Here is a 23,701-nt window from a genome sequence, read left to right on the forward strand (position 1 = left end):
TATATCTACAGCAAAGGGTGATTACATCACCTTGCCCCAGCTGTGTTACCAGCCAGTTGTGTCTGTTTAGATGGCCAGCCAGGGGTGGCATAATACATGCTGCAGCCCTTGGTAGGTCTTGGGTGCACTTAGGCCCTGGGTACCTATGGTACACTGTACCGGGACTTACAAGAGTGACCCAATACCAATTGGTAAATGCACCTAAAGTACATGTGTGTCAATTTAGAGAGAGAACAGCTAGGCTGTGGGTATGATTAGCAGGCCCACAGCCAGGGAAAGTCGTAAACCAGTGAAGCAAAAAGCAAAAATCTGGGGTGACCATAGGATTGCAGACCCTACTCTCCTACAGTGATATGTAATGTGGAACTGTAAGATAATTTATGACATTTTGATTACATTTTTCATATTAAAGGAAAGGTCATGAACTTTGTATTTGGAGTGCAAGTGTTAGTTTGCAATGCTGCTTAAACAAGAAAGCAGGAAAGTCAGCTATACAGGAGAGACGTCGCTCATCAGAATATTCAATGCATGCTGCACAACGTTATAGATTGTAAAAAGCATCATTACAGTAGGTTATCAAAGTAAGAGTATACTAATCAATCGCAACACTTGACTGTATGACCATTCCTCCAAGAAGCCAAGAGGCTGTTCGTTTTCATACAGTGCAAGTACAAACATTACCACTGTTGAGACACTTGCTTAAAATGTTTACAAGGAAAATAACAGGAGAAGGCAGGAGTATGCACAACATGTGAGTCTATACTTAAAACTTACAAGAGAAGCAAAATAAGCCACAGACCTCATGTAAGCTAGGACAGGTATTGGATGCTTTAATTCAGTCCTTAAGGGGGGGTTGTTCTTGATTCTGCATGGCATAGTTACTCTGCTTTCAAACCTTGCTAGGAGCAAATAATGCTGCAAGGACAATAGTCTGAAGGTGAGGAGCAGTGTGTGTGGAGAAACTCATGAGTTAATAATACACATTGAGCTGCAGCAAATACATTGGTTGAAAACCGACTGATGCTCTACCTAGGCTGCATCATTCATCCAGGACTGCACATGAAACTACTTTGTAACCCAGAATCATTTTAATGTAAACAGAAATAATGTTACATACTAAAGCTTCATTTTCAACATTGATTTTAGTACTTTAAAATGTGAATAACTTACTTTTCAACATCTTTTAAAGCTTTGTTCTTCACTTTCATTTCTTCTGCAAGTTGACCACTCTTCTCGTTCACATCCTTAGTATCTTCGTGTATTTTCTCCTTTTGAGCATCAAGCTCACCAATTCGTTTTTGAAGATCATGACTGCAGAAGAACAAACATATTGGAACCATCAGACTCCAATAGAGGATCAGAGCAGTTATTGAGGGCAGATTCAACACCAATTTGTATTGCCCTTTTGCATTTTAGGTAAGAAAAGATTTCCAGGTCACAAATTAAGAAAATGGTGCTTAGGCACCCAATTCCACATTCCAGGGATTATTTCTTCCTCCCCTAATCCTGAAAATAACTTACCACCACATTAAGTGTGGCTATTCAGTTAAAAAACATTTTAAATTTATGGAAGAAATCATAGCAGTCAGATATGCAGCTCTAACCAGAGCTCTGAGCAGCTTCTAATCCAAAATCCCCCTTTGTCCTATTCATCAAAAACTCTAGTCACTCCTGAATTACAACCCTTTTAATATACAATATTTTAAAGACTGGTGATTATCCGCCACTCTCACCTGGTGGAAGAAAACTACTGTGCTACAAATAGTGACAGTGATCCTACTCAGTGACTCTCCCAAAAGCACAAAAACTAAGTTTCCTCATGTATCTCAATCCCCCCTCCCCCGAAATGCCATATCTTTCCTTTCTCATTTTCTCCAGTCAAACCACCTTTCAGTGATGCAGAGGGATGGGATCTCATTTTGTTGGAAGTTCATCGGTTATGCTTGCTCCTCCTCTTGGTTGTTTGTGCCATGGTCAAGCATCCCACCGCTGTAGGAGTGTTGAATTCCTGCAGGTTTGGGATCAGAGTCCACAGTCAACGCGAGTGATGCAAGTGTTAGGTAGGGATGTGGTCTACTTTAGGGCACCTGATAGATCACAATTATTATTAAATCGGTTTTATACAGCGCACGGTTACCCTAGAGCATCCCAGCGCTTTGCCAACAGAGTATGCCAGAAGGAGCAGAGGCGGAAAAGATCAGCAGAAGAGGAAAGTTTTCAATTGTTTTCGAAAGCGCAGAAGACATGGTTCCGCGCGTAGACCTAGAGGGAGGGCATTCCAAAGGGCCTTTTTTACCCTAGGGACAACAGTCAGATGTTGCTGGTCTGAGCCTAAGGTTCTACTGGCTTTATACAGGATCACCATCTTTTGGAGGACGGGAGGACCTTTGCCTTGCAAGATTTTGTGCAAGGCAAAGGGATTTAAATTTCACCCTTTCCCGTATAGACAGCCAGTGTAACGCCCTCAGTGCTGGTTTGGCCGAACGAGACATGGGGGTGTTGTATAGCATTCGTGCGGCCGCATTCTAAACTTGTTGAAGTCTGTTCAGAGTGACCTCAGGGGCACCGAGGTAGATCGCATTGCTGAAGTCTAACCTAGACATGATCAGACCCTGGATTAAAAGCTTCCGAGATAGAAAAGTAATCAGAGGCAGTACTTTGCGTACCGATTGAAGGAGGCCAAATGAGACACCCGCTAGTTTGGAGGCCTGGGTCCTAAAGGAAAGATCTCGTTCCAACCAAATGCCTAAGCTCTTGATCTCAGCCTTTGGTTCGGGGGGGGGGGTCTTCGTAGGCAGCTGGGACAAGCCGAGCAAGGGAGAGAGGAAATTTTTGGTCCCATCAACATTATCTCCGTTTTGGACCCATTCAGTTTTAGTGCTGAGTCCCTCATCCAAGAATAGACTTTTGAAAGGCAGGCGTGAAGTATCTGGGAGTTGTCCGTGGATTGGGAGAGGCCGAACACCAATTGGGTGTCGTCGGCGTAGCTCACGATCTTGATGTTAAATGGAGCCACCACATCCTCCAAGGGAGCCATGTACACGTTAAATAGTGTAGGGCTCAGGTAGGAGCCCTGGGGCACACCACAATGGAGGTGGGTGGATGCCGATCGTGCGCCCCCTTCCCAAACCTGGAAAGATCTTTCGCTGAGGAATGACCTGAGCCAGTTCAGCGCTGTCCCCCTCACTCCGGCGTCTGACAGTCGCTGGAGTAACACTCGATGGTTAACAGTGTTGAACGCTGCACTAAGGTCCAGGAGGATCACTGCCACTGATCCCCCCGAATCCAAAATGCAGCGTGCCTCCTCCGTGACTGCCAGCAAGGCGGTGTCAGTGCCTTGGCCCGGGCGAAAGCCTGTTTGAGAGCTTCTTAACACACCGTTAGACACAAGGAAATTGGATAACTGAAAGTTAACCAATTTTTCCGTGATTTTACTAAGTCCTGGGAGAAGCGAGATGGGCCTGTAATTAGCCATATCTAGGGGGTCTAGGGTGTTTTTTTTTAGGAGGGCTTTTACTATTGCACTCTTCCAATTGGGTGGGACAATACCCGCGCCTAATGAGGCGTTAATAACTTCAGTAATGGGCTCCACAATGGAAGGGGCAACCAGTTTAAGAATCCTCATGGGGACAACATCCCGGGGGGAGCCACTCTTAATGGAGCATAAGACTTTAAGGGCTTCATCCTTAGTGACTAGCCAAAAGGATTCCAAGATCCTCTGAGGGAAACCCTCATCCTCCAGAGGCTCCGGTCCTATCTTGGATTGGGGTAGGGAGATAAGAATTCTTTCAATTTTTGTGTGGAAGTACTCTGCCAGATTATTGCATTTGACTTCCAAATTCTCCATGGGATCAGAAGGTGTAGGAACCCTCAAAAGTTCTTTAACTACCAAGAAAGTTTCTCTTGATGAGTTAGAGGCATTGCTGATTTTCTCCTCAAAAAACTGAGTTTTAGCTAGCCGGATGGAGAGCTTGTAGCTCCTCATTGCCGTTCGGTGTTCCGTCTTACTAGCTGCTTCCCAGTTTTTTCTCCAGGCACACTAATTTTTTGCATGCCCTCCGCATAACCCTCAGCTCAGGTGTGTACTAAGGGGCGGTGTGTAGTCTTTTCTCCTTTATTCCTGTCGATCTCATAGGAAGGACGGCGTCTAGTGTGTTCGACATCCACCTAGAGGTCTGCTTCGGCTACAGGGTCCTGTGAAAGTAATGGGCGAGAAGCTTCCAGACTACGTGAAAATTTTTCCACTGAAAGCCTGGCCCAAGGTCTTTCTGGTGCACCAACACTAGAGGGGGGGGTCCTCAACACCCGCTCCGTCCACAGACACGCCATCGAACTCTGGAACCTCCTCGACACCACAGCTCCTGACGTCGCCTTCCTCACGGAAACCTGGATGAACGACTCCTCAGCGCCCGCCAGAGGGCTACAAGATCACCCGAAGAGACCGCAACAACCACACTGGAGGAGGCATCGCCATCATCTACAGGGACACCATCCGCATCAAGACCAACACCGACGACACCCTGACAACCGCCGAACACCTGCACTTCCAGATCCACACGGACCCCAAAACCACCCTCAGAGGCACCCTGATCTACCGACCCCCGGGACCACGCACACAATTCAGCGAGGACATCGCCGACTTCATCAGCCCGCATGCCCTCCCCTCCGCCGACTACATCCTCCTGGGGGACATCAACTTCCACCTGGAGAACAACAACAACCGCAACACCATCACCCTGCTCGACAACCTCGCCACCCTCGGTCTCAAGCAGCTGGTGTCCACCCCCACCCACCTCGCCGGACACACACTCGACGCAGTCTTCTCATCCTGCAAAGACATCGTCTTCAGCCACGCCACCGGACTCCACTGGACGGACCACAGCTGCGTCCACTTCACCTTCAAAAGAACGACGATCCACCACCACCAGCAACAGGTTGCTCGAAGAAGCTGGAACAAGATCACAGCCGACCAGCTCGCCGCTTCCCTGAGCCAGCACCCTCCCCCCAGCTCAGCAAACCCCAGCCAGGCCGCCGACAACCTCACGAAGTGGATCAGCAACTGCGCGGACGAACTCGCCCCACTGAGGACCCCGCCCAGCAGACCCGGCAGCAAGAAGGCCCCATGGTTCACCGACGAACTCAAGAGCTCCAAGAAGAACTGCCGAGCCCTCGAGAAAGCCTGGAGAAGGGAACCAACACCGGACAACATGACCACCCTCAAGCTTGCCACCCGGAAGCAGCACCAACTGATCCGCGCCACCAAGAAAACTGCATTCAAGGACCGGCTGGACAACAACGCACACAACTGCAAGGAACTCTTCAACATCGTGAAAGAGCTCTCCAACCCCAATGCCGGCAACAACGACATCACCCCATCGCAAGACCTCTGCAACTCCCTCGCCTCCTACTTCCACAACAAGAACGCGGACATACACAACAGCTTCAGCACTCAACCGACGCACGCCACGACCGAACCACCGCCCCCCCACCACCACCCTACGTGCCTGGACTCCGATCAGCACCGAAGACACCGTCCGCATGATGAACTCCATCCACTCCGGATCTCCAACCGACCCCTGCCCTCACCACGTCTTCAACAAGGCCGACGCTGTCATCGCACCCCACGGGCGGGACATCATCAACACCTCCTTCGACACCGCCACCTTCCCGGAGAGCTGGAAGCATGCCGAACTCAGCGCCCTACTCAAGAAACCTACAGCGGACCCCACCGAACTCAACTACCGCCCCATCTCGCTCCTCCCGTTTCCAGCCAAAGTCATCGAGAAGACCGTCAACAAGCAGCTGGCCGCCTTCCTCGAGACGAACGGATCCCTCGACCCCTCACAATCTGGCTTCCAAGCCAACCACAGCACCGAGACCGCCCTCATCGCGGCCACCGATGACATCCGAGCCCTGATGGACAACGGAGAAACAGCGGCCCTCATCCTCCTAGACCTCTCCGCGGCCTTCGACACTGTCTGCCACCGCACCCTAGTGCAGCGCCTCAGCAACGTCTGAATCCAGGAGAGGGCACTGGAGTGGATCATCTCCTTCCTCGACGGAAGAACACAGAGAGTCCGACTACCACCGTACAAGTCAGAGGCCACCGAAGTCCTCTGCGGCGTCCCTCAAGGATCCTCGCTGAGCCCCACCCTCTTCAACGTCTACATGAGCCCCCTCGCGGCCATCGCACGCCAGCACAACCTCAACATCATCTCCTACGCTGACGACACCCAGCTGATCCTCTCCCTGACCAACGACCCCGCCGCCGCCAAAGCCGACCTTCACTAAGGGATGAAACACGTAGCCGAGTGGATGACGACCAGCCGCCTGAAACTGAACTCCGACAAGACGGAGGTCCTCATCCTGGGCTCCTCGCCCTCCGCATGGGACGACTCCTGGTGGCCCCCCGCCCTGGGCACCGCACCCAAACCGACAGACCACGCACGGAACCTGGGCGTCATCCTGGACTCCTCCCTCTCCATGACCAGACAAGTCAACGCCGTCTCCTCGTCGTGCTTCAACATCCTGCGCATGTTACGGAAGATCTTCCGGTGGATCCCCACCGAGACCAGGAAGACGGTCACCCAGGCCCTCGTCACCAGCCGACTGGACTACGGCAACGCCCTCTACGCCGGAACCACCGCCAAGCTCCAGAAGAGACTCCAGCGGATCCAGAACACCTCAGCCAGACTCATCCTCGACATCCCACGACACAGCCACATTTCCGGACATCTGAGAGACCTGCACTGGCTCCCAGTCAACAAAAGAATCACCTTCCGTCTCCTCACCCACGCACACAAAGCCCTACACGATCAAGGCCCGAGCTACCTCAACAACCGCATCAACTTCTACGCTCCCAAACGCCATCTCCGATCAGCCAGTCACGCCCTCGCCGCCGTCCCCCGCATCCGAAGAACGACAACAGGAGGAAGGTCCTTCTCCTACCTGGCCGCCAAGACCTGGAACTCCCTCCCGACCGACCTGCGCCTGACCCAAGACCACCTCTCCTTCAGGAAGAAGCTCAAGACCTGGCTGTTTGAGCAGTAGCAGCACCCCCTCCCCCCTCCCCCCCCCCCCCCCCAAGCGCCTTGAGACCCTCCGGGTAAGTAGTGCGCTCTATAAATGTCTTTGATTGATTGATTGGTGCTCTCAGATTTAATTTCCCAGGTGAAAGGGATCAGGAAGTGATCCGTCCATGGCAGGGGGATCGGGGGGCTGCTTTCATGATGGGAATATTTGCAAAAATGGGATCTAACAAGGAGTCTGGAGGCATCACAGTGCTACATGCAAACAGTAGGCTGGTAATACAAAAGGTAATCTTGGGAATGGTAAATCTGCAATTCTTGCGGCACTTTGTAGAGAGGGGCACAATTTAGCTTACATCATTAATCACATCTTAAACAAAGGGATCAAGGCAAGCATTTAACACAAAATCATTCCTTACTAATGTCCTTGAAAATGAACAATTTTTCTGCTTACTTATTGGATTTAATTTTTTTTAAATATGTGGTTAGCACTGTTTTTGAGTGATGGCTCCGGATACTTTGTGAGTTTATTGGCATTTTTAAACATCTTGGTGCTGTGCAACTACTGTCAAGGCATTAAAAGGATGAAAGTCTGTTATTTTGTGATAAGAGGGAAGAAAATGTTGCCATTTTATTATGGCAAGATGCAGACTTATCTGCAGGTTACATTAGGATTTTTTGAATCACTGGTGGTTTCAGGAAATAAAGTTTATCTAACCGAGCATTTGGATATATAATTGTGGATGTAAGTGGTTTTAATTGCTTCTAGCCCAACGGAATTTCAGTAAAATTATATATTCTGAATCTAAACGGATTGACTGGAGATTTTAACAGAATTGAATACGGACCTGTTTAAGAATACAATAAGGGGGCGGGGATGTAGCCTGCAAGATGGACGACTAGTCGCACTCTACGCAGGCTCGCTCAGAATCTGCCTTCTCCTGTCATAAGGAGAGAACCTACAATATGCCTGGGGTTGCGTTACCGACCTCCTGGGCACTGAGATGGCCTCTTGACGGCCCATGGGGCCCACAAGGAAAGAGTGACCAAGACACTGTGTGGATCCCTAAGATACCGACAAATTAGTACTGCCGCAGGGAGCGAGCTGCGCTGTGGGGTAACATATCTCCCCCTCAGCGAATGGACCAGACAAGCGGCGCAACAGGGTTGGGAGTTTCCCCTCTTCACAAACTCTCAAATTGTCTAGAAAGGGGTGCCTGGGAATGCCATAGTTCCATCTGGCACAAGCTAGGGTGTACTGGCTCCTCCTGTACCAATGGGTTAAAATTATCCAGAGGTAACCCTACCCATTTTTGCAGCAGTTTCTGCCTGGCCAACTGTAAACTAGCCTACACCAGCCCCACACTCATAAAAATTAAGATAGAGAAACCCTTCTGCCCTTGCTCAGAGCCTGTGCACCCAACCAGTGATCAGTGTAATGAGCAGTGCCTTCCTGGTCTGTTCAAACCAGTTTTAATACTGGGTTTAGTGCCTGCCTGGCAGAACAAAAGCTTAGGTGGTCTACTCAACATCAATTCAATTCCTGGGGACACCCAAGTGGCCTTTCTGCCATGGGAAGATAAATCACCTCCCTCCACCCAAAGCTATGGTGTTTGCTTTGGTAGCAGTTTCCGTACCTCATCATGGCTAAGCATTCACAGGGCCACTTCTGGAGAGCCAATACAAATTAGGGCAGTAGAGATAATAGAACTTTCTAAAAGTCCCCTTTCCTTAATATGTATCAAATATGAAGTTCACCATTGAGTTGGGCTTTTAATAAATAACAAAAATAGTAGTTTAATCACATTTCGAAATGTTACCAAATCCAGAGATAGCAATCAATATCCAGTATTGCTTTCACGTCGCACAAGTTACTTACCTTCGGTAACTATATATCTGTAAGAAATTCCTTACCTTAGAATACCCCCAGGCGTCTGACTACATCCGGAAACCTTTGCGTAGCAGTACCCTTGCGCGTCGGTAGGCGTCGTCTGCGGCTCCGGGATGACATCGCCGGAGGACTTAGACGCTGCCCTAGCGCGCTGACGTCAGTTCTTATACATATCTTTTCCGCGCCAGAAACGCAGAGCCATGATAAAGACCAACACTGGTGCCATGAAACTAGGGCCCTTAAAGGGGATGACCTTAACCCTAGATATTGGTTCGCAGAACGGGGAGGATGGGTGGATCGGTAAGGAATCTAATACTAACTACTGTTTCTTACAGATCTATTGTTACCGAAGGTAAATAACTTGTGCATCTGAAAGAAACAGGTTAGTATTAGATTCCTTACCTTAGAATAGATACCCCAGCAATACCAACCCCATGGTGGGTCTGCGAACCAATAATCACACCAGAAAGTCCTGGAGGACGGAACGGCCAAAGTAGCCATCCTTCCGGACTTGGCTGTCCAGGCAGTAGTGTCTTGCGAACGTGTGCAGCAAAGCCCACGTGGCTGCCTGACAGATGTCCTGCAAGGGGACCCCCCGGCCCAGGGCAGTAGTAGCCGCTGTGGCCCGAGTAGAATGGGCCCTCAGCCCAACAGGAGACCTTCTTAGCCAAGGAGTAGCATACCTTGATGCACAAGACGACCCACCGAGTGATGGTCCGCTTGTGCACCGCCCGACCTTTCTTAGTGCCCACGTAACAAACAAAGAGTGGATCATCCACCCGGAACTGGCGAGTGCGATCCAGATAGGAGAGCGCACGTTTTGGGTCCAGACGGTGGAGCCTCTCTTACTCTTTTGAGGGAGGCGGGAGGCGGAGGTGGAAAGAAGGTGGGCAAGGTGATGGACTGCCCGATGTGGAAGGCCGTGACTACCTTGGGCAGGAACGAGGGTCTTGTCCGCAACACTACCTTGTCCGGATGGACAGAGAGGAAAGGAGGTTCAGAGGAAAGAGTCTGGAGCTCACTCACTCTCCTGGCAGAGGTGATGGCAACCAAGAAAGCAGTCTTAAGCGTCAGAAGACTGAGAGGACAGTTATGAAGCGGCTCAAAAGGAGCACACACAGAAAAGTGAGAACCAGGTTCAAGTCCCACTGGGGCATCACAAAAGGAACAGGGGGGGGGGGGAAATATGAGTGATGCCCTTCAAGAACCTATTTACAATCGGGGACTTGAATAAAGAAGGCTGATCAGGTAGCCTTACGAAGGCGGAAAGGGCAGAAAGGTAACCCTTGATAGTGCCCAGAGTAGAGCCCTGCTGGGCAAGAGAAAGAAGAAAGAGGTGCAGAGAGGAGATCCACAGCCTTTGCTGTGCACCATGCCACACATTTGTTCCACCTGCAGACGTATACCGACTTCAGGTGGCAAGTCAAATGACCTCAACTGTCGCCGCTCAATCGCCAAGGATGGAGGTGGAGACTGGACAGGTTCGGGTGGAGGACCGTCCCCTGCTGCTGCGACAGACGGTCCTCCTGAAGACGCAGACGAATCGGAGGAGCGGCAGACATAGTGAGTAGCTCTGGATACCAGTATCTTTGTACCCAGTCCGGAGCCACAAGGATAACTTGGGCCGGTCGCGCCTGATCTTCAGCACTCTGGGCAGAAGTGGTATAGGCTGAAAGGCGTACCACAGACCGCAGCTCCACTCGCGACAAAAAGCGTCACCGAGCGAGTGCCGCCTTGGAAATTCCAACGCGCAGAACTGATGACATTGCACGTTCTCTTCGGTGGCGAATAGATCTAACCAAGGCTCTCCTCACTGCTGAAAGAGGCCCTGCGCCACGTCCGAGTTCAGACGCCATTCGTGATCCATCATGTACCGACGGCTGAGTTTGTCCGCCCTGGCGTTCAGGGAACCTGCCAGGTGTTGAACCACCAGGGTCATGCCCTGATGTTCTAGCCACTGCCAGAGGCGCAGAGCCTCCTGGCATAGGGTCCACGACCCCACCCCGCCCTGTTTGTTGCAGTACCACATGGCGGTGGTGTTGTCTGTGAACACCTGCACTGCACTCCCCCAGACAGATGGGAGGAATGCCTTCAGTGCAAGTCGGATCGCCCGCAGCTCCAGAAGGTCGATATGGAGCCGGGACTCTGCTGGAGACCAGAGGCCTCTAATCTCCGCCTCTCCCATGTGGCCCCCCCAGCCCGGAGGGATGCGTCCATCACAACTACGTGCTCCAGTTGGGGTAGGGAGAGGGATCTGCCGCTGACCCAATCGCAGTCCGTGAGCCACCACTGCAACTGTCTTGCAGTGCCCTCCAAGATCAAGACATGGTCGGACAAGTTGCCCTGAAGCTGGGCCCACTGAAACTTCAGGTCCCACTGCAGAGCCCGCATCCGCCACCTGGTGTGATGCACCAGAAGGATGCAGGAGGCCATCAGCCCCAGAAGCCGCAGCGCCAACCTGACCGAGACTCGGGATAACAGCTGAAAGATCGGAATTAGAGCCTGAATATCCAGAACCCGCTGTTTGGGAGGATAAACCCGAAACTGCGCTGAGTCTAGAACCGCTCCGATGAAGAGGAGCTTCTCAGAGAGACACAGGTGTGACTTCGGCACATTGATGGTGAATCCCAGCAGGTGCAGGTCGGCCTTTGTCTGGAGGTGACTGACTACGCGTCAATGCATTGTTAAGTGGGGATACACTAAGTAATTGAACAAAGAAACTCCTCTGATTGTGAACCTTAACATACAACTTGGAGTAGGATTCAACTATCTGTCAGAACCTGTGTATTTTCCTCTTTTTAACTGGAATTATTTTCCTTGTGTATTGTCCCATTTTGTCTGATTAATTTAGGATGTAACAATGTACTGTTTTTACCATTGTTTTTAATCTACCAAAATAAAATGTACATTTTCTGTATGACTATCGTGTTTATCATTTGCTGCTTCTAGTCTGTGGTATTGAAATTATCTGTATATATGTATGTTTAGTTCCGAATTGTGGTTAGCTTATAAGTTCACCCAAAGGGGAAACTTTGACAGTTTCTCTTCCGGTACCCTACCCCTTTGGATTGTTTGGGTCCCTCTCTTTTGTTAGAGTCCAGGGCAGCTAGGACCTGAGCAAGTGTCAGCATCTTGAACTTCTCCTGCCTGAGGAAGCCGTTGACGTTCCGTAGGTCCAAGATAGGGCGTAGGCCCCCTTTGCCCTTCTTGGGTACCAGAAAGTAGTGGGAGTAACAACGACACCCTACTTCTGGCCCAGGAACGCGCTCGATGGCCCCCTTGGCCAAGAGGGCCGTAACTTCCTCTCAGGAGAAGTGCCAAGTGATCCCCAGACACGCGGTGGTATTGCAGTTGGAAGGGTCGCCTCGAAGGGGAGGGAGTAGCCCCTTCGGACAATTTGCAGCACCCACCTGTCCAATGTGATGTCGCGCCAGTGGAGGAGGTGATGGCGAACCCTGCCCCCCACTGGCGTCAAATGGGCCTGAAAGCTCAGACTAGGAAGGCTTTGAGGCGGATGCTGCAGGGGCAGGTGTGGACTGGCCGCGCCGTTGTCCCCGACCACCGCAACGGCAGTTGCCACGTACGCCACCGCGCTGGATGGTAGTCTGCGGTCCGTGGCAGGCTGCACGTGTGGGGGCGCCCCTTCCTTGGCCGAGAAGCCCAAGGACTTGGCCGTAGCCCTGAGTCCTTAAAAGCGCTCAAGCGCATGGTCTGCCTTGTCGCCAAAGAGGAGACAGCCATCAAACGGCATGTCCATAAGAGTGTTTCGGACATCAGCAAAAAGTTGGCCGACCTCAACCAGGCGTGGCGATTCGTCGCCACCGTCGTTGCCATCGCTCTGCCCAGTGAGTCCGTGGTATCCAGCCCACACCAGATGGAGTACTGTGCCGCATCTCGACCCTCCACAAGGGCTTGGGTGAGTTTAGTCCGGACCTCCTCCGGACATTGTGGCAGCACGTCCGCGACCGTGTCCCACAGAGAGTGGGTGTAGCGGCCAAAGAGGCATGCGGTTTTGACTGACCGCAATCCCAAACTCAGGGAGGAGAATACTTTCTTACCGTACTGCTCATACCTCTTGGATTCCCAATCGGGGGGAGCAGTCGGGGGTGCAGTCTGGGAGTTAGAGGCCTGGTGACCAGGCTCTCGGGGGTGGGGTGGGTGGACAGGAAAGCAGGGTCACCCGGAGCCGGGCGGTGGCGTCTGGCCACGTTCCTATCTACAGGCTGACCTGTAGCGTGCCTGGACCAAGTGCCCAGAAGAACGTCAGACAAGGCCTCATTAAACGGCAGCAGAGGCTCGGCCGAGCTTGCCTGCGGTTTAAGGACCTCAGTGAGGAGGTGATTCCTCACGGCCACGACGGGGAGCTTCAAGCCCAAGGCCTTGGCTGCCCGCGTAAACACCACAATATACGGAGCCCCCTCCTCTATAGCCATGGTAGGAGGTAGGAGGGGATACAAAATTAGTGTCTGGCGAGGTGTCCGGACCACTGGCGTTCCCCTAGCTCACCTGTCTAGTCCTGATAAGACCAGCACTCACGTGCCAGAGGGTCTTCGGACCCCTCCCAATCTCCCTCACCACCCATCTCCTGAGACTCAGGACCAAAGGATGGGGCCGGGTCATAAAAGTAGAAATCTCCTAGTGGCGGCGGAAACGGCGCCGGACTCTAATCGAGGGAAGGATCGGGGACGGCTTGGGCGACACCCTGGGGATCGGCGCCGGCGAGATAGAGCGGCAGCGACCCGGATCCTGCTGCACGGGGACCGAAGTCACAGGCGGCGTCCGGGCCGAAGCACCCAACCCACTGGGACTCCCAGTCAGGGCCGCAGAGCCCGAAGGCGCCGTGGAGCCCCACGGAGGAGTGAGCGACCTCATGGCAATGAGGAAGGCCTCTATCTTCTCCGGCGCCGCGTGCTACCCAGGGACGTCTGGTATGAAGCAGGCCGCGACGCCCGTGGCTCCTGCGGAGCAACGCGGGCGGTGTCTGGGAAGGTAGCGGAGTTGAAGGAGCAGTTGATGACATCACGGAGATGGGGTGCGATGGAGTCTGCTTTGTTGAAGATGTGGTGGGGACAGGGGTCGGTTGGCGAACCTGAATGGATGGAGTTCATTAGGCGGACGGTGTAGTAGGCTTGCTACCTGGCTGTGGGTTTTGGTACTGTGAGCCCAAGTATCTGACGCTGACCACGGATCATATAAACTCAGATAAACAGTAGGGGTGACTTTTTGCTGGGGGGCTAGAATACCACACCAAGGATGGCAAATCTAACAAACTTAATCTGTAAAAATGTCAAGGAGGTCTAAGCGCAAAGTACATCAGTGCACCAAATCGCAAACAAGGGCTCAGCACTGGGGGTAGAAAAGCCTCAGCAGCTAAGGGGTTAAACGGACTACATATTTTGGAGAATTATTTTCTCTCCCTTCATTGTAACAAGCTTTTCATATCAGTCAGAGCCAAAAAATTCAAGCAATGAAAGCACACTTCAGGGGAAACAAGAAGGGAGAAGCAGTGTACTTAAGTAACGATATATCTGTAAGACATTAGTTAGTGATAACATTCCTAACCTTAGAATATCCCCAGGCGTCAGATTGGATCGGAAAGTTTTTGCTTAGCAGTAACCCGGCGCATCAGCAGGTGGCGTCCTGCGGCTTCGCGTCCGTCACTGGCGTCTTAAGCGCCGAGATGACATCACGGAGAGTACTTGGGCGCCACCCTTGCTCACGGACGTCAGTTCTGTACACTACTTTCTGCACCAGGAATGCAGAGCCATGCAAGATACTGACCATTGGTGCATAAAACTAGGGTCCTAAAAGGGATGACCTTAACCCTAGCAATCAGTTCGCCGAACGGGGAGGATGGGTGGGGCAGCAAGGACTCCATCACTAACTAATTTCTCTTACAGATATATTGTTACACAAGTAGTAACTTGTGCATCTGAATGACACGTTCGTGATAGATTCCTTACCTTAGAATACATACCCCAGCAAAACCAACCCCTGAGGAGGGTCTGTGGACCAAATTACACCAGAATGTCACGGAACGGTCAAATAATCCGTACCTCCGTACTGGACTGTCAAGGCAGTAGTGCTTGGCAAACATGTGCAGCAAGGCCCACGTAGCTGCCTGACAGATGTCAACGCTGCGTCCCAAGGCAGTAGTGGCTGCACTTGCCCTGGTGGAATGGGTACAGAGCCTCACAGGAGGCTCCTTCTTAGCCAAGGAGTAACATGCTTTAATGCACAGAACCCCCCACCGGGAGATGATCCACTTGTGCACAGCCTGAAATGTTTTGGCGCCCACGTATCCAACAAAGAGCTGGTCATCCACCCGGAACGGCTGTGTATGCTGCAGATAGAATGAGAGTGCCCAATTTGGGTTCAGACGGTGGAGCCTCTCCTCCCTTGAGGGATGCGGAGGCAGTAAGAAGGTGGGCAAAGTGATGATCTGCCCGATATGGAAGGGCGTGACAACCTTTGGTAGGAAGGAAGGACTGGTCCTTAGAAAGACCTTGTCCGGATGAACAGAAAGAAAAGGAGGTTTGGAAGAAAGAGCATGGAGCTCACTCACTCTTCTGGCAGAGGTGATAGCTACCAGGAAAGCAGTCTATAGAGTGAGAAGGCCTAAGGGACAGTTATGAAGGGGCTCAAAAGGAGCGCACATCAGAAAGGTCAAGACAAGATTTGAGTCCCACCGATGCATTATGAAAGGCACGGGTGGAAACGTATGCGTAATTCCTTAATTACCGGGGACTTAAAAAGAGCAGGCTGATCTGGAAGCCGTAGGAAGGCGGAGATTGCCGAAAGATAACCTTTGATAGTGCCTAGAGCAGAGCCCTGCTGGGCCAAAGATAGAAGGAACAGAAGGACCTCAGACAGAGGGGCAGAAAGGGGACCCGCAGCCTTTGCTGTGCACCATGCCACAAATTTGTTCCACCTGCAGGCGTATACCGTTTTAGTGGAGGGATGCCTAGCTGCTAGAATGACATCACAGACTTTGGGAGGAAGATCGAAAGGCGTCGCCGCTCAATCTCCACGCATGGAGGTGGAGACTGGACAATTTCGGGTAGAGGACCATCTTCTGCTGCTGCGACAGAAGATTCGCCCGAAGAGGCAGTCGGATCGGGGGATCGATCGCCATGCTGAGTAGCTCGGGATACCAGTATCTTTGTGCCCAATCCGGAGCCACAAGGATGACTTGGGCCCAGACGCGCCTGATCTTCAGCACTCTGGGCAGTAGTGGTATAGGCGGAAAGACTTACAACAGTCCGCAACTCCACTCTCGACGAAAAGTGCCGCCTTGGAAATTCCAACGTGCTGAATTGATGACATTGCGCGTTCTCTTCGGTGGCGAATAGATCTAACCAAGGCTCTCCCCACTGGAGAAAAAAACCTTGCGCCACGTTTAAGTTCAGACGCCATTCGTGATCCATCAGGCACCGGCGGCTGAGTTAGTCTGCCCCGACGTTCAGAGAACCTGCAAGGTGCTGAACCACCAAGGTAATGCCTTAATGTTCCAGCCATGTCCAAAGGCGCAGAGCCTCCTAACATAGGGTCCAGGACCCCATCCCGCCCTGTTTGTTGTAATACCACATGGCTGTGGTGTTGTCCGTGAACACCTGCACCACACTACCCCGGACAGAGGGAAGGAATGCCTTCAGTGCAAGTCGGATCACCCACAGCTCCAGAAGGTGGATATGGACCCGGGACTCCACCGGAGACCAGAGGCCTCTAATCTCCGCATCTCCCAAGTGGCCTCCCATCCCATGAGAGACACATCAGTCACTACTGGGTGCTCCATTTGGGAAAGGGACAGGGTTCTGCCACGGACCCAATTGAGATTCGTGAGCCACCACTGCAACTGTTGTGCAGTGCCCTCCAAGATCTGGACATGATCGGACAGGTTGCCCTGATGCTGCGCCCACTGGAACTTTAGGTCCCACTGCAGAGTCCGCATACGCCATCTGGCATGTGTCACCAGCAGGATGCAGGAGGCCATCCGACCCAGGAGCCGGAGGGTCATCCAGACTGAAACCTGGGATAGAGGCAGAAAGATCAGAATCATAGCTTGAATATCCCAGACTCGCTGCCCGGGAGGATAAACCCGAAACAGCGTCGAATCCAGAACCACTCCGATGTAAGGGAGATACTGAGAGGGGCTCAGGTGCGACCTAGGCACGTTGATCGATAACCCCAGCAACTGCAGGAGGTCAGCCGTAGCCTGAAGGTGGTTAACAATTGCCTGGGGCTACCCCGCCTTCAACAACCAGTCATCTAGGTAGGGGGAGACTGACACCCCTGTCCTGCGCAGGTGAGCTGCGTCCACCGCCATCACATTTGTGTACACCCTAGGGGCACTGGTAAGACTGAAGGGGAGCACAGCAAACTGGAAATGCTCCTAGCCCACCATGAACCGCAGGTAACGCCAGTGGGCCGGCAGGACGGGATGTGAAAATAAGCGTCCTGCAAGTCCAACGCTACCATCCAGTCTCCAGGGTCGAGAGCAGCCAATACCTGAGCCAGAGTCAGCATTTTGAATTGCTCATTCCGGAGGAAGCGATTCACGTGCCAGAGGTCCAGGATGGGGCGCAGGCCCCCCTGGTCCTTCTTTGGGACCAGAAAGTAGTGGGAACAACCACTCCCCACTTCTTGCCCAGGAACGCACTTGATGGCCCCCTTGGCCAAGAGGACTGTAACTTCCTGTTGGGGAAGAAACAAATGATCCCTCGACATGCAGTGGCACCAAGGTGGCATGGTCGGAGGGGAGGACTGAAAGGAGAGGGAGTAACCCTTGCGGATTCTCTGCAGTACCCACTTGTCCGATATAATGATGTGCCAGTGGGGGAGGTGGTGGCGGATCCTGCCACCCACCAGCGTGGAGTGCCCCACGAAGCTCAGACTAGGAAGGTTTGGAAGTAGGAGCAGCAGGGATGGAGGTGGGCTGACCCGCACGCCGATTCCCAGAACCACCCCTGCGGAAGCCGCGACCACGGCCGCGCTGGGACTGATTCTGCACAGGCTTGTTGAAGGATCGTGCATGGGTGCCTCTGCCATGGCCACGAAAGGAACGAAACCCAGGACTGGTCGGGTTCTTTGCAGAAAGACCCAAGGACTTGGCCGTGGCCTGCGAGTCGTTAAAACGCTCGAGGGCACAGTCAGCCTTATCGCCAAGCAGGCGGGTGCCATCAAAAGGCATTTCCATGAGCGAACTCTGGTCATCTGGCGAGACCCAGGTGGAGCGCAACCAGGCAATGCGCCACAATGCCACCGTTGTCGAAATCGCACTGCCCAAAGAGTCTGTGGTGTCCAAACCACACCGAATGGCGAACTTAGCCGCATCCTTACCTTCAGCAATTGCATGAGAAAGGACAGCCTGGACATCCTCAGGACACCGAAGCAATACTTGAGCAACTGTATCCCACACTGCATGAGAGTAGCGGCCCAACAAGCAGGCGGTGCTCACTGACCGCAGCCCCAAGCTGGCCGAAGAGAACAAGCGCTCACCAAACTGTTCTAGTTTCTTGGAGTCCTTATCCGGTGGAGCCGTGGGAAAGGCCCTCTGCGACGTCGAGGCCTGGATGACCAGACTCCCAGGCGTGGGACGGGTGGTCAGAAAGGCAAGGTCGCAAGGCGCCGGCGTTTATATTCACAGGAGCCCCCATGGCTGGCCGCGACCAAGTGCCCAAGAGGATTTCGGTAAGAGCGTCATTGAAGGGAAGCAACGGCTCTGACAAATTCCGTCTGGAGCACCTCAGTGAGGAGGTTGAGGGCCTCAGCAGCCCGACGGAGCACCATCGTATAGGAAGCACCCTCCTCCATCGTAGGCAGGGGAGAGGCAAAACCCGGGTCAGAAGAGACAACCGAGGTCGCTGGCGTCTTCCAGGTAGTCCACCCAATCCTGCTTGAGTCACACTGCCAGGCAAGGGGGTCCTCTGATCCTTCCCAGTCCTCCTCTGCGTCAGGCACAGGAGGGGCCGGTCACGGCAGCAGGGCCGGAGAAGGGACAAACTGTCAGAAACAGCGCCAAGAACGCCGCCGGCCAGGGCCGGACCAGCACTGCCTCCCCAATGCAGATCCCAGGTAGGAACAAAATGGTCCTGGAACCGGGGCAAGGGTGGAGCACCCAGTGCGGCGCCGGCATAGCTGCACCTCGTGGTGCCAGGGCAGGAGCTAACGGCGTAGGATCCTGTGGCGCAGAGGCTGGATCCGCTGGTGGAGCTGACGGGCCGACAGGATCTGGACCCAGGGCCGCGGGGCCCGAAGGCGCTCCGGTGGGAGCCCAAGGCCTAAAAAGGCGGTCAATGGCAGCAAGAAACTCTTGCACCTGTTCGGGAGTCGCAGACGGACCCGGGTAGGGCAGGTAGGTACTCCCAGGCTCCAGAGGAGCAGAACCCCCAGACCCCCTCGTCCGCATCAGAGGTAAGACGGGGGGACGTCTGAGAGCAAACACGCTTTTTCGACCTTTTTATAATGTCGCTTACCGGAATCCGAAGGCTAAGACTTGGAGCCTGAGGAGCGACGGCTCCGGTCCTGTGATCGACCCCGGGAACGGCCCCTAGATCCGGAGCAGCAGTGCCAGGGCTCGACAGTCCCAGGAGTCGTGATCAGTCTCCAGGCAGTTGAGGCAAGCATCGTGAGGGTCCACCACCGACCTATTACGGCGGCAGGCCCCAAAGGACTTAAAGCCAGGCATCCTTGCGTGCACCAGGAGAAAAAAAAGGAGACAAAAGTCTCAAAATAGTAGTCAAAAAATGACGAAGGTACGTGCTCTATCCGGATGTGCGCTTGCTGGCATGGAAAAAGAAAGAACGGACGTCAGCTCGCATGGGTGGCACCCAAGTACTCTTCGTGACATCTCGGCGCTTAAGATGCCAGTGACGGAAGCGGAGCCACAGGACGCCACCTACTGACGTGCAGGGGTACTGCTAAGCAAAAACTTTCCGGATCAGTCTAACGCCTGGGGATATTCTAAGGTAAGGAATCGATCACTAACGTGTCTCTTTCAGATCACAGAATCAACATATACAGGATGCTACAGGTAGAATTGCCCCTTCAGAGGCCTCCGAATACGGAAGACGTTGGAAACCTGTGAGTAAGAATGAATAATTGAACATGCTTAAGACAAAGGCACTGAATAGCAAGAAGGGAAAAATAATTTGTTATTGGACCGACAACGCACAATCCAATTCACAGGCCACCTGGTTATTTATAAAGGGGAAACAACAAGTGGTGAATCTGGCTAATGGGGACACAAAAGGATAGTTATTCCAAATAGAACAAAAGGCTCCAGCATCATGTTAAACAGGACTACATATTTTACACTTTTTTCCCAGGTTTACACACTACTAACTCAACTTGAAAGCATTGGAGCCCTTTACATGAGCACCAGTTATATTGAACAAGATCAAATTCATTTTTTAAGGCAAGGGGATGTTAAGTGATTTGCCCAGAATCACAGGATGCTCAACAGACGCAGAAACTCTAATCGGATTCCCCAGTTCCAGAGTTAGGAGCTCAGGCTGTAAACAACATCCTCTCCCCATTCAAGCACAATAGTTGGGAGTCTACTATCCAAATATTTAGCAAGGAGTCCACAACTTACATATAATACTGACAAATGTGATTCTTCTTCTTGAAAATGTCATTTTCCAAAGTGAGAAATTCAATAGCTTTATTTTTTTCTCCTTCCAATGCATCCTTTTCTTTTTCCACCATTTTAACCCTATTTAACTGAAAAAAATGGGTTAAGTAACTTTGTTAACATAAGGAAGTGTTAAAGATTTGCAGTTCTCTCAACACATCTCGATATGGGCTTAAATGACAAGATATTCACTGATACAGTTAGAGGAAATGCACAAATCCAACAGTTAATTATACTCTTATTTATTAAACTTTGCATCAACACTAACCTTGCTATACGTGTTATTAGGAGTGTGAAGGCTCTCATAACTATAACTTGACATTCATAACCAAAGCAACGCTAAAAACAAAATTAAAAAAGCTCATCCATACCCAAACAAGCAGATAACTGCCCACGGTTTATCTGATTTGCAGCCTATGATCTGGTCTATGACATCAGCCATCCCACTGAGGACCCTTGGGATGCTTTGCTTATGTGGCACAGATGGCAACTTCGGTGTCCAATCAGGACGTTAAATGCTGTTAAAATCGCAATAGACAACAGAGCAAACAAAAGAAAACCTTAACAGTGCACCCCGGGGAATTTCACAGCAGCCCACAATTGTGCACCTCGCTCCTAAAGTCTAAGAATATGGTAAACAGAATTGACAAAGATACAATTTGTTGTTTGCAAAGTGAAAAATGTATCAAGTGCAACAACATGTATATTGTGGTCCTTAGTAGAGGAAACCAGGAAAACGAGGGCGGTGACAGCAGCGCACATACCCTTATCAATGGGTAATTACATACAGCTCATCTAAACCAGTAGCATAGACAGCAAAAAATACACAACAGCAGTTAACTACCCAGAGGGTTCACCAAGGCTTAAAAGACTGTTTCATTGGCAGTTACATTACACAGCGTGATGAAGGAAAATTTACTTTTGTGTGCTCAACGCCCATTCAAGCACCCATACATTAGGTACAGAGGAGCAAGTGTAATAATGCAAAACATCCAAGTATGATATAGACTTTTTTCCCTATGGAAAAAAAAAATTCAGAGCAACTGCATGGTTTAGGGAAAGCCCATATTCAATTCTTGTTAGTACAGCCTCCACCCTACAAAAATCTGTTAAACCAATCGGAGCTGGAAGAAAAAGAGGCATTTTTCCTTGGCAAGGAGCTTTTACATTTTGAAACATCCTACTCTTTTGAAGAGGGCTGAAAAACATCTGCTAATAGGCTTCTGAAACTGATCTGGCAAAATGTCTGAAATCAGAAAATAACTAAGCAGGTTCACTCGTATGAAGATTCGGATTTACTTTGTTGCAGTACAAGACAGGGTCAACAATTTAAACAATTTTCAGAGAAAAAAACACATGCAATCATATGGAGGAAAAAGTAGTGTTAAGCTTGCAGGTAAGTAAACTGTTTTGATAACCAAGTTTTGGAGGGTAAAACCAAGGTTCAATTCAGCACTTGAGGTGCACTACCAACGGTACTAGGGCAGCCGGGTGCAGAAATGCCAATTCTAGACTACAGAGACTGGGGGTACTTCGGTTGGAGGCTGTTCAGGAGAAGGTAAAGCAGCCTTTGAGGACTCTCTTCAGGACTTAAGGTAAGTACAAAGAGGGGCTTAAGGCAGCACCAAAAACCACACCACCACCACCACAGCCAGAGGCGGTGGGGTGTTGGGTGTTTACACAGTATCAGGCTGCCAATGTTACCCAACAGAGATATTCAGTTCTGGTTTTACCGCTAGTCTTCCCACCAAAAATGGGGGTGAGGAAGGAGGCCTGCTCCTGATAGCAAGCGAGGTTGGGGGTTGCTTTGAAAAAGCGGCCAAGCCTTTGAAGCTCCCCTGCCACAGATGGCTCTTCCTGACCTCAACACATCCACCCACGAAAGACTGTTTCTGGACCCAGGGAGCGAAGGTTCCCACACCAGGGGTCCAGAAACGTGTCTTCTTGTGGTGACAGGCTGGTGCTCACCAATCAGGAACCCACAAGTTGTTGGTTTGGTTTAGGGGTCCCCTATAGAAGGGACCCCGGAGTGCATGGAATAATAAATCTGACACTGGAATCAGTGCAGGTTTATTATTCTGAAATGTTTGATACCAAACATCCCAGGATTCTTAAGCCATTATGGTGCTAGGAAACATCGTAATGACCAGTTCCTAGACCATATACTCAGGATGACTTTACTGGGTACTTATAATAGCTAAGAATGACGTTACATATTATTGATTAATCTGCTCAGGCAGATAGTTCATCACATGAGGTATGGGGCACCCTGCCTGAAGGGTGACTTACCAAGGTCTCGTGCTGGGCAGGCGTGGCACACACGTATGTGTACACCATTTCGACTTCACTTTTAGCTGCACAACACGCAGGCTGCAGGTTTGTGGCAAGAGGTCTCTGAGGGTGGCATAATACATGCATGCTGCAGTCCTCTGAGGCCTTTCCCTGCTATCATGCCCTTGGTACCATAGGTATCCTCTACAAGGGGCTTAAAGGTAGGCCAGAGTTGTGCAAATTGTAAAAACACTGGTACAATTTAGGGAAAGAAAATAGGCCCTGTCAATCTGACCGGATGGTACCCAGGGCACACTGGCAAAAAGTTAGGGGGCAACCATGCTAAAAATGCACTTTCCTACAACTATGTTTAGAATACAGTTCTGATATTCAGGTGAAGGAGAGACAGAATGATTGTGCTGAAAAGCGGTTTGTTTTTTGGACAGTGGTAGAATTTTGAGCATGTGGTGAACGTCGATACTTATGATGATGATGGTTTGTGTTAAACATAAATACATAAGATCAAAGGTAGATGATCCAAAAGAGAAACTAGTAAGATGTGCTGACAAATTGAACAATTATGTGAACTGAGACGCTATTTGTTTATTACCTGTTCAACCGATACCTTGTAAATTATTTCATTTTTTTAATTCTCTGTTATTGTCTTATGTGCTGTTCGTGCATATTAAACGATGTTACGGAAAAGGTGTTATGCTGCGTTTGTTCTATATTGCGTCATAAGGTTTTTTTTTTAAAGAATTAGAGGGGTGGAATTTCTTCAAACAGAGAGCAGTTGTACTTGGAGTTGTCACTGTTATATTTTGATGTAGCCTGAATATAGAGATTTCCTATGCTCTGTTTGCCATCTTCATTTTA

At 51.0% G+C, this 23,701-nt stretch overlaps 1 protein-coding gene across 2 annotated transcripts in view; it reads right to left on the bottom strand.

Moving 5' to 3' along the window:
- Positions 1-23,701, bottom strand: part of SMC4 (structural maintenance of chromosomes 4) — a 512,503-nt gene that overhangs the window by 422,823 nt on the left and 65,979 nt on the right. For both annotated transcript variants that reach the window (XM_086944206.1, XM_086944207.1), the window contains exons 7-8: positions 20,516-20,643; positions 1,171-1,311 (exon numbers count right to left, since the gene is read on the bottom strand). In XM_086944206.1, the coding sequence (XP_086800332.1) occupies positions 1,171-1,311; positions 20,516-20,643 (269 nt within the window). The remainder of the gene's footprint in view (positions 1-1,170; positions 1,312-20,515; positions 20,644-23,701) is intronic.

This window comes from Lissotriton vulgaris, chromosome 11 (assembly GCF_964263255.1).
Source record: "Lissotriton vulgaris chromosome 11, aLisVul1.2, whole genome shotgun sequence".
Lineage (NCBI taxonomy): Eukaryota > Metazoa > Chordata > Amphibia > Caudata > Salamandridae > Lissotriton > Lissotriton vulgaris.